General features: G+C 39.2%; 1 protein-coding gene across 2 annotated transcripts; it reads left to right on the top strand.

Annotated features, from left to right (window-relative positions):
* Nucleotides 1-2,092: 2,092 nt before the first annotated feature.
* dapk3 (death-associated protein kinase 3) lies at nucleotides 2,093-10,326 on the top strand. 2 transcript variants are annotated; one of them, XM_086176244.1, is made up of 9 exons: nucleotides 2,093-2,180; nucleotides 2,832-2,957; nucleotides 5,270-5,630; nucleotides 6,195-6,324; nucleotides 6,468-6,516; nucleotides 6,603-6,629; nucleotides 6,726-6,878; nucleotides 6,972-7,017; nucleotides 8,492-10,326. In XM_086176244.1, the coding sequence occupies exons 2-9, from the start codon at nucleotides 2,896-2,898 to the stop codon at nucleotides 9,032-9,034; spliced, it is 1,371 nt and encodes a 456-aa protein (XP_086032370.1). In that variant the 5' UTR covers nucleotides 2,093-2,180; nucleotides 2,832-2,895; the 3' UTR covers nucleotides 9,035-10,326. The 2 variants fall into 2 exon arrangements, with proteins under 2 accessions (XP_086032370.1, XP_086032372.1); XM_086176246.1 differs by having other exon boundaries at nucleotides 2,131-2,180; nucleotides 2,851-2,957.
* The last annotated feature ends 574 nt before the right edge of the window (nucleotides 10,327-10,900 follow it).

The raw sequence follows: 10,900 nt of genomic DNA, 5'->3' as shown, positions 1-10,900 counted from the left end.
TGACATTGTGATCAGTAGTGAGAGCAGAAAAGAGATTGAGGAAAATCTAAAGAGGTGTAAGTATGCGCTGAAAAGGAGAGGGATGAAGGTTTGTCACAGCAAGACAGAATATATGTGTGTGAATGAGAGGAATTCAGGTGGAACGGTAAGGCTACAGGGAGTGAAAATCAAGAAGTTGGAGGATTTCAGGTACTTGGGGTCAACAGTCCAGGGCAACGGAGAGTTAGGAAAAGAGGTGAAGAGACGGGTTCAAACAGGTTGGAATGTGTGGAGAAAAGTGTCAGTCTTCTATGCGATAGAAGACTATCAGCCAAAATAAAAAGGAAAAGTGTACAAGACAGGTGCTGTATGGACTAGAAACAGTTATAATGACGAAATGACAGGAGGCAGAACTAGAGGTTGCAGAGATGAATATGTTGAGGTTCTCTTTGGGAGTGACCAGGAGGGATAGGATCAGGGTTGAGTCTATCTGAGCAACAGCCCATGTTAGATGTTTTGGAGAGCAGGTCAGAGAACCCATGAGATGGTTGGGTCATGTACGGAGGAAGGATGGTGAAAATATTGGTAGACGGATGCTGGAATTAGAGTTGCCAGGCAAGAGGTCTTGAGGAAGCCCAAAGAGAAGATTTATGGACATAGTGAGAGTATGTGAAGGTTGTTGGTGTGAGAGATGAGGGTCCAGAGAATAGGGCAAGATGGAGAAGGTTGATTTGCTGTGGCGACCCCTGAAGGGAAAAGCTGAAAGGAATAGTAGAAGACCTCAGTAAAAGAGCGAGCACCGTGATGTTAATAAAGTTGGTCTTTGTTGCAAGTTCATCTATATTTCTTTTGTTTTTCTTTTCTTTAATGTTAATAAGGATACAATGTGATGCAGAGGTGTACACAGAACAATTTTATAGACGCATGATACTATTAGTTGCGGCGTGGAGTTAAAATGTTTTCTTCTTCCTCGGGAGGAAGAGAAATAATTGAAAAACACTGCTCTAAATAGAGAAATATAAATTATCGCCTGGCACGCAGTTTTTTGCTTTTACTCTCTGTCATCAACAATCTTAGAGGTCAGAAGTCATCTTTACAAAATCATTAAAACACCATGCGTGTCCTGAGTCTCTGCCCCCCTAAAAGGTGAGAACCTAGAGGTGCGAATTTGATACCAACATTAATACTGGACATTCCATAACATAAAGATATCTATTTTTTCGCATTTTCCCTCTGTACCATCCATGTCCTGAACTATATAACCCTCCTCAGAGCAAAAATGTAAACACGAGCATCACCAAGTTCTTCTGGCTTATGTGCTTCTCCACGAACGGGTGACAATCGGGTGTATAAGCGCTCACACGCCTCACCTTTCCACTAAAAAACAACAGTATTAAAATAGCAGGAACACGCTCATTTTCGGGGTTGTAGATGTTGAAGTGCTGCAGGGATCCGCTCTTAACTCGCACCCGTTGCGTGCTGTATCTCGTTATTCGCTGACGCACGGCGGCGGGTTAATTCACGGGGCATCTGTCCGGCCTTCTGCCAGTGAGTTACCTGCATTGGGGTTTGACGTAAACAAGGGAATTTCAGCTATTTAACCTTCAGAATAAAAGCACGCATAGCGTCGTCGGGGAAGAAGAAAAGAAAAGAACGTGCGTGATTGAAGTCCAAGCTAGGGTGAAGAGCAGGCAACCCACATAATCTATGTATCTCTCGTAAAAATAATGCGGCAAGCCTGTGGTCATCCACACACTATAAGTTATTTTGTTTTTGTTTTGTTTCCTCTCGATTATTCTCGAGTTCTCTGAAACACAGACAAGTCTATTTGTTTATGGGAATGCGGAGGGTTTAGTGCACGTAGAGCTTTGGATATGAGTTGTCGTCAAAGGGGACGGGTTCGCAGGTTAACACTTACAAAGAATTGAGAACAATCACAGTGAGATATGTTTAGCAGATTGCTTTAGCGTTTGATAATAATGTGCTTAAAGGAAATGGTTACAACAATATATATTCTATATATGTAGTTGATGGTGGCGACCACTGCGCATGCGTCGACGCATTTGCTCATCCTTTTATTTTGGAACATTTTAGCGGAAGCTTTGCCCTTAGAGTCCGGCAAGCCTTGACTTTTGACTATTTTACAGTCTGTTTTTTTCGGAGCCTCATTAGGGTCTCGTAGCAATCCTTCAGCATTGAAAGTAAGTGTAGATTATTACAATATATTAGATGTATTTGCCTGAAAGAACTTTAACAATACTTGGGATATATTTTGTTCATCACCCCGTACTGTTTGTCAATGTGAATCGACACTTCGTTAGCTAGTTCGTCAGTTAAGCTAGTTTTTCTTTGACTGTGTTTTGGCTGATTGTTTTATTTTCCTCAAAATTGTTTAAACGTGGCACTTGTTCATGGAAGTAGACGTTTCCAATACAATGTTTTTAAATTAAGATATGTCATAAATGTCTTCTTACTTGTAATTTATTCCCGTGTCCCTGCGAAGCACCTTTTACAATCTCTTTCTTTCTTTTTATCTTCCTCATTTAAAGAACGGTCACATTGAATACGTATTTTAAGTTTAAAGTCACCAAGTTCCACGCAGTTCTACTTAACTCTCGCCCCTTTAATTGAGAAACGGTAAGAGATGATGTAAGTCAGACTGGTATGCAGAGGTCTGACATCAGCTGGAAAGTCTAAAAAGCTGTTGGCTCGGTCCAAATAAGGATGAAAGGTACTCAGAGGTGAAATGCTCTCCTCTGCAGATGGGAATGGTTATATATTTCAGCCAAAAGCGTGAGTTTAATGGCAGAGCAGACCTGCATAACGTTCATGTTTTCTTTGATTTCATTTAGTTCGCTCTTTCTTCGTCAGACCACTAACACGAAGACATCGAGTCATCATTTTAGCCAGCGCAGTATGGCTGGCTTCAGGCAAGAGGATGTTGAATTGTATTATGAAATGGGAGAAGAGCTGGGCAGGTATGTGGCATGCCACATCTTTTCCCTTTATTTCACATGAACACCTACCTCACATTTGAAATGCCATTAAAGCTTATTTGCCATATTCAAAGGTTGATAAAGGTAGGATGGGAAAAGTTCTCTTAACTCTTCCAAGAAAAATGTATTCTTTAACTGAGGCTAAACAGCATCTTAATTCTATTCAAAGACACCCTGACTTCCACGATTTTGACTTTTTGTTGTTTTTGTAAGGTAGAATAAACTTGTCCTTTCTAGTTATATGCAATTTTAAATGTTTTGGGGTAGTAGTAAATGTTTATCAGATGTGATCGTAATACATATTTATTGAGGAGATCTTTTTGAAGAGATCGTTATTCTTAAACTTGTTCTCAGAATAGCATGAAAATATTTACTCACATGTCAGCAACATTATAACATAATTTTGTAAGTCACCTTGTTTATGAAATTCACCCCTTCATTGTTTTCTGCAGTAATGCAGCAAAAGCATGACATCACAGCCTTTCAAAGAGCCTTTCCTTTTTAGCCATGGACCGCTTAGTTAGAGAGAAAGCCAGGCAGATGTCAGCTATTCACCTGCGCTTTTTGTTGAATAGATAATAAAGTAATAGGAAAAACAACTTACCCATTAATTAATTTTGTCGCAAAAACAATTAGGTTGTACGCTTCAATTTTCACCGTCTGCAGTGATTCAGTTGGACTCTATGTTAAGATCTGCTCTTATTTCAATATTTCCTATACAAATGTATGTAGTCAGCCTTGTTTTTTCCTCTCACCAACATGTTTATTATTTGGGGATGAGGGCCCCAGTGCTTCCTTCAGATGAATAGGCAATGACAGTATTGTTGCAAAGCCTCTTTTTTGTTTTTTGACTAATATTTTCATATCAATCAGGTGAAATACCAGCCAGCACTATATTACAATACTTGCAAAAGGTTCCCATGTTAATCTGTTTGTTTTGGGTATTTTGTAACCAAAGAACAACAAACTTAATGAATAAATTGATGATATTAATAGGGTATTTGAGCAGTGTTAATTAAGAGGAAATATAGCATGTGTTTGTGTGATCCTTCCAAAAACTGTTCTGTTTAATGCAGTTTTTTTTTTTTACGTTACTTTATACATGCTATATATACACTGCTCAAAGAGAAAGACTAGCGATGAAATCCTTGGACCCATTATCAGAGCCTACTCTGGCGCAGTGGGACTTGGGCTCCTCCTGGTGCACATCAATGCCATACCTCATGCAGCTAGAGTATGCAGGCAGTTTCTGGGGGGTGAAGGACTTGATACCATTGACTGTCCCCCATGTTCACCTGACCTAAGCCCGATAGAACAACCCTGTGACATTATGTTTCAATCCCATCCTGCGCTGCCAGGTTGCTCCTCAGACTTTCCAGGAGCTCAGTGATACCCTGGTCCTGATTTGGGAGGAGATCCCCCAGGACACAATCCATAATCTTATTCGGAGCATTCCCTGACATTGTCAGACATACATAGAAGCATGTTGGTGCCACACACGCTACTGAGTATCATTTTGAGTTGCTACTGTGAGATTTTGGAAAAATTGACCAATCTGCTGCATCATTTTTTCACATTCATTTTTGGATCTCTTTGATTTTGATGATCATTTTAATTTTCAGCAAATTATATTGCATCATTTTGTTACTAATACATCACCTATTTATTATCAGGAAAAATATCCAGAATCCCCCCCCCCCCCATTTATAACTGATGGGTTTTCGAAGTGTCTATACCAAATCATATGAAATCATATGCGTAACGTTTTCTCCCCATCAAAAACCATTATAGTCTAATTACCATCACATTAAGCTGAATAAGAGAAACAAAAATACAGACAAGTATATGAGGCTGTGATAGCAATACGGCCAGGTGTTGTTCATTTTGAGAATGTCAGTTTGTCATCCTTTGAATTACTACCCACCTTATTACTCATTTCAAAATAGTGTGGTAAGTCAGTTCATTGTAAATTGAAAAGATGAGTCAGAGACCATGCAACACACCTGCAACACCACATGATCAGTTGTTGTGTTGTCTGGTGTTTGCTCTTTTTTATTTTTTATAAAAAAAAAGCAAATGCAGACCACGCTTTATTAAACTGCATATGAGTCTCGGTTGTGGTGAGCATTTAATATGTAGATTAAACTTTATTTAAAGTTTTTCAAATAACACCACCTAAAATGCTCAATTCCTGTCTAAATCTAAACATGAACATTTGAAAACAGTGAGGAAGTCCCATAGATTTTTGTAAAATGTACAATATGAACATTCTGCGCCTCTGGTCTCCTTTGCAGTGGACAGTTTGCCATTGTCCGCAAGTGCAAGGAGAAGTGCACTAGTGTTGAATATGCAGCCAAGTTCATCAAGAAGCGGAGGCTGTCATCAAGTCGGAGGGGGGTAAGCCGTGAGGAAATTGAACGTGAGGTCAACATCCTGCGTGAGATACAGCACAGCAACATCATCACGCTCCATGACATATTTGAAAACAAAACTGACGTGATCCTGATCCTGGAGCTGGTGTCAGGAGGAGAGCTTTTTGATTTTCTCGCTGAAAAGGAGTCTCTGACTGAGGAGGAGGCCACACAGTTCCTCAAACAGATCCTGGATGGTGTTCAGTATCTTCACTCCAAATGCATTGCCCACTTTGACCTCAAGGTCAGTATTCAGTCATGGATGAGTTAATAGAGCAGACCTCTCTGTGTGTGTTTGATATTATGTACACATCATTTCACTTACTAAAAATAACCTGTTGTCAAGTGTTGGAGAAATTTGGGCTCAAACAACCAAGACAGCCAAGCAAGCCGCTGTAACAGTCAGTTAGAGAACATTATTTTTTAGCCCCTTTAAATGAATTGGGGCTTCCCATATTGGAGTTTTAATACGGTTTCATTTGGGAAAAATACATATTCACATAAGTATTTCCCCCCATATTGAAATTGCACAGTAGTTTGAAGGGAACATTTGGAACCATTTAGTGTATAAGTTGATCAAGTAAAGACAGCAAGACCCCAAGCAAGAAAAATTCATCTTAACATTTTTTGTTGAGTAACTCCAACAAAACACATATTATAAACGCATTGTATGCCTCGTCTTAGACCCCATCTTTATTTGTATGTTAACTTTTATAAGGTATCACAGTTCTCTCCTTTAGTAAAATCAAAAAGTAAATACACATTTCACTCAATTATTTTAATGTTTTCAATCTATTTTCTCTCCCAGCCTGAAAATATCATGCTGCTGGACAAAAATGTTCCTAATCCCAGGATTAAGCTGATAGATTTTGGAATTGCTCATCAGATCAAAGCTGGAAATGAATTCAAAAACATCTTCGGAACACCAGAGTTTGTTGGTGAGATCCTGTTGCTTTTGTTGTTATTAATATTAAATAATAAATACTAGTTGTTTTTTACCTTATAGCCATACGAGCGAGTAGAGGACATTGTTCAGATCTCCACCTCTGGTCTGTAATAAAGCCTTATTTGTTGCTTTCAGCTCCAGAAATTGTCAACTATGAGCCTCTGGGACTTGAAGCTGACATGTGGTAAAAAATATGTTTAATTTTACTTTCCTAATTTGTATGCTAAGTTATTCTGATCATTTTAATCCATGCTTGATTTCTTCATGCAGGAGCATCGGAGTTATCACTTACATTCTGTGAGTAATGCCAAATATCACAACTAGCTTTTAGCATGCAAATATAAATCATGTTAGGGTGATCTGTTGTCTCAATCAAATCATGTTTGTATTCAGGTTGAGTGGTGCCTCGCCATTTCTGGGAGAAACCAAGCAGGAGACTCTGATAAACATCTCAGCTGTCAACTATGACTTTGACGAGGAGTATTTCAGCAACACCAGTGAGCTGGCCAAAGACTTCATTCGTCGTCTGCTGGTCAAGGATCCCAAGTTAGAACCTTTTCGAACAGATAATTTTATTCTGCAGGCTACAACCCTTGGCCACTATCTGAACAGTCAAATTTTTCCCCTTTTTTATTCCAGGAAACGAATGACGATTGATGACAGTCTTGAACATCCATGGATAAAGGTATATTTTTGCATAGTATTGACCATTGACAGATCATGCAAATCTTAGATGTAGATTATTGATCATAGACAGATCATAGACCATTATGATTTCGTTTGGCACTCCAATGCTTAGCTCCCAGTGAGTAAAACGCTGATGCAACTTGCTGCCTCTGCTCGCTGGTTCCTCACCAGTGACTAATGCAGTATTATTAGTGGCAACCCCTGAAGGGAAAAGCCGAAAGAAGAAGTATCTCAAAAAAGGATGTAAAATGTGTACTCCTAATTAATGTTTTGCAACTTGTTGCTCCGGTTGTGGCCAAACTGCTTGTGACATGTCACACTTTCTAACCTCTTCAGTTTTAAAAGGATTGTTGAAAACAGAAAGAGAGATTTAGTTGTAGTTGGGTGGGACAACGGTAGGCAGACTTATCTTTGATGTAGATTGACAGAATTTGACAGCCCACTCTACAAATAATAGGTAGCTGTTTGTGCAGTTGTTTAAAAAAAAACAACAAAAAAAAAAAAAACAGTTTCTCAGAAGATTTTTTTTGTGAAACACCAAGCAAGAATTTCAGTTTATTACCTTACTTTTCACCATGGAGGACCATAGAGGACATCAGTCACATTATCTAACATGTTTTTCATGATGTATCATCATTATCCATGTATAACTAATGTCAATACTATGGTATACTCATCCCTGGTGGATCAGCAATGTAAAATGGTTGACATTTAGGACACGTTTAGGACACAATTTCTTTCTGACACGGACTAATAACTTTTGAATGAAAATTCTGAATTAAATAGAAAAGTAAACCTACCATTGTAGGTTATAATGCTAAAGTATACAACACATTTGTTTATAATTTTCATAACTACTCGTAATTATATATTCTTTCATGCATTAAATCAAGACAATTGTTAAATCAATAGCAAGTATTTAATGCCAAATCTAAAGACAACAAAACAAAAAATGAAACAAACATGTCTTTAACTGAATAAAAAATACAATCTAAAATGGAGACAGATCAATTTGTCTTTCTAAAAAACAACAAACCCTTTCACAGTCAAAACAGCCTCGTAGTCACCATTTTATATAGAATTTCCTGGAAATCCTGAAAGTGATTTTGAATTTGATTCTATTTTTTAACTTAGTTATTCAAGATCTCTTGCATACTTCAACCACCATGTATAGTACCATGTAGTTACCAATCTTCTTAATGAATCTTAAAAGATGAGCCAATAGCAGACTTTAGTCCATGTAGTTTAGCATTTTTGGTCGTACATTTGACTCCTATTCTTAAGGTCAGGGGTAACAGCAGAATACACTCATGTATAACAAAGGAGCTAGCAATAAATAAACAGCAAGGCAGTAGTTAAGTTGACATTGAGTTGATTCCTTGCCTAACTTGTTTTGGGTTAATCTAGGGAAAGTTGCCTTAAACATTTCAAAATCAGAATCGTCTTTCTGATGTTTTTTTTTCCCTGTCCAGGTCATTAAGAGACGTAATGTACGGCAAGAGGAGAGGGATCACAAGCCTGAGCGCCGCCGGCTGAAGACCACTCGTCTTAAAGAATACACCATCAAGTCCCACTCCAGCATGCCACCCAACAACACCTATGTCAACTTTGAGCGCTTCTCTCAAGTACTAGAAGAGATTGCTGTAGCAGAGGAGGGCTTGAAGAAATTAGAGCGCAATCAACGCTCGTGCCAGGAAGATGTAGCCGCCCTGTTGTCCATATATGAAGAGAAGGAGGGTTGGTACAAAGAGGAGAACCAAAGTATCTCCAGCAACCTGAGCCACATTCGCCAAGAGCTGCAGCGGACCCAGGCCCAGCGCGAGAAGAGCCAGGAGGCTGCCCGGTTCACAATGCAGACTGCCTACATCCTCCAGCGGAAGTTTGGTCGCCTGGAAAACCGCTACGAGGCCCTGGCTGAGCAAGTGGCATTTGAAGTCCGCTGGGTAGAGGAGTTGGTCAAGTCCATATCTGCAGAGAAGGACAACCTCGGCCCTAGCAGCCTTAATCTGCCTTAATGCGGTCATTCAGTAATGACATTTTCATTCTTAACTATCTTCCTGCCTTCAGCTCTGCTGGTGTCAAACACAGAGGTGGTTTGTCAGTTGTCATAATAAGCTATGCTGCCTCCCTTCTGGGTCTGACCTTTAGTTCACACCTCAATCAGGAAGCAAACCATTCAAAACCATTTATTAAAAGGCTAACTCCTGTGGTTACATTAATTTATTATTGTAGACTATATTACTGTAAGTGTACTGTAATTGTCATTAATATTAGTGCAAACCCTTTTTTAAAAGTATGACAGAAGAATGATCAATCTTTATTTTGGCTCTTAATTAATCCATTCATTATCTACCACTTATCCTGCACTTAAGAGTCGCTGGAATGATGGAGCCTATCACACTCATTGGTCGAGAGGACTGGTCGCCAGTTGATCACAGGGCCACATATAGACAAACAACAATTCACTCTTATTCACACACCTCAGCAATTTTTACAATTTATTTCAATTAACCTGCTGCATGTTTTTGGACTGTGGAAGGAAACCGGAGAACCCGGAGGGACACAGGTAGAGCAGAAATGGGATTTTGGATTTTAACCAGGCTCCTTCATCCTGTGGGGCGGAGGCACTAATCACTGCCACACCGTGCCACCTTTGATTTTTATTTTTTTTTCCCTCCACAAAAATAATTTTTCACTGTTGTAGAGGCCACAATTCCGGTCAAGCCTCAGGTTATTGGACACTTATGTAAGAAGGCCTCACAACAGTGTAACTTCTCATGTTACATTTGCACCGAACCAAACGGTAAATTTGTGTGGTTACATGCATTTCAGATGTAACTGCAGCTGGTATTCTACTTCTTTGCTTAAGGATGCATAAAATTGTGGAAGATTTAGCATTGTATCTATGCAGTGCCTCTACACAGATCTGACCTCATTGCCTTTGCACACACTAATTTTTCATCAAACTAATCTTACTTTATCACAGTTATAATCATCAATGTCTTATGAGCAACAGATTTTGCACAGCTGCTTCCTTAACCAAATAGAGTGCATGGGAACTTTCTGTAACTGTTCGCGTTTCACCCCGACCATGAATATACATTTAAAACATTCCAGCAATACCTTTGACATGGACCATCGAATTCCCCACCCATCTCTGATTTTTCTTTAGAATTCTCCACTAGACCATTGTACTTTTTTTGCACTTAAATTATAGCAATCTCCCAAAATATATTTTGATTTATCTCTTGGGTATAAGATTAGATTGGTGCAACTTGTTTTCAAATAAACTTGTATCTGTAACAAATGTATTGGGTTTATTTTTTATCCTTACATGAAGGTTGTAAAAGTTTTGTATTCTACAGGTATGTAGCCTCTCTGTCCTTATCTTCAAAACATCAACATTTGCTGTCCCGCTGATTGACTCATGATCCTATCCATCGTCGTCATTCCCAAAGAGAACATCTTCACTGTTACCTCCATCTCAGCTCCCTGTCTTTTCCTAAATTCCTCTGTCTCTAAAACATGCATCGTCACTGGTTGGTGAGACCATATAATCATAATTATAATATAATATAATTGAAAATGCCAAATGCAGAGACAGGAGGTGGAAGAAAAGCACAGAAAAAAACTTGTTCGTATAGAACGGGTGGGCTACCTACGGCCCACGGGCCCCATACAGGCCCGTTGGTCGTTTTACTCCGGCCCGCCAAAGATCGGTACTTGATGTGAATGATTGAATGATTGGATCAATGAATGACACAGATTGGCTTTGCGATATAGCCTTTACTGTGGACATTCTGACACACATGAATGAGCTGGACGTGAAGCTACAAGGCAAAAGCTGGTTTGGGCATGAAGTGCAAGAAAACGTCAGAGCC

The sequence above is a fragment of the Fistularia commersonii genome, chromosome 28, assembly GCF_037954325.1.
Source record: "Fistularia commersonii isolate RoL2024-O1a breed Wild chromosome 28, RoL_Fcom_v1.0, whole genome shotgun sequence".
NCBI classification, from domain to species: Eukaryota; Metazoa; Chordata; class Actinopteri; order Syngnathiformes; family Fistulariidae; genus Fistularia; species Fistularia commersonii.
The sequence above is the reverse complement of the archived record's forward strand: the minus strand, read 5'-3'. Positions and strand labels throughout refer to the sequence as shown.

Coding starts and splice junctions, on each gene's coding strand:
- dapk3 (XM_086176244.1), top strand. CDS start 2,896: ATGGCTGGCTTCAGGCAAGAGGATGTTGAATTGTATTATGAAATGGGA. Junction 6,517..6,602: donor GGACTTGAAGCTGACATGTG/GTAAAAAATATG, acceptor TTCTTCATGCAG/GAGCATCGGAGTTATCACTT. Junction 7,018..8,491: donor TTGAACATCCATGGATAAAG/GTATATTTTTGC, acceptor TTCCCTGTCCAG/GTCATTAAGAGACGTAATGT.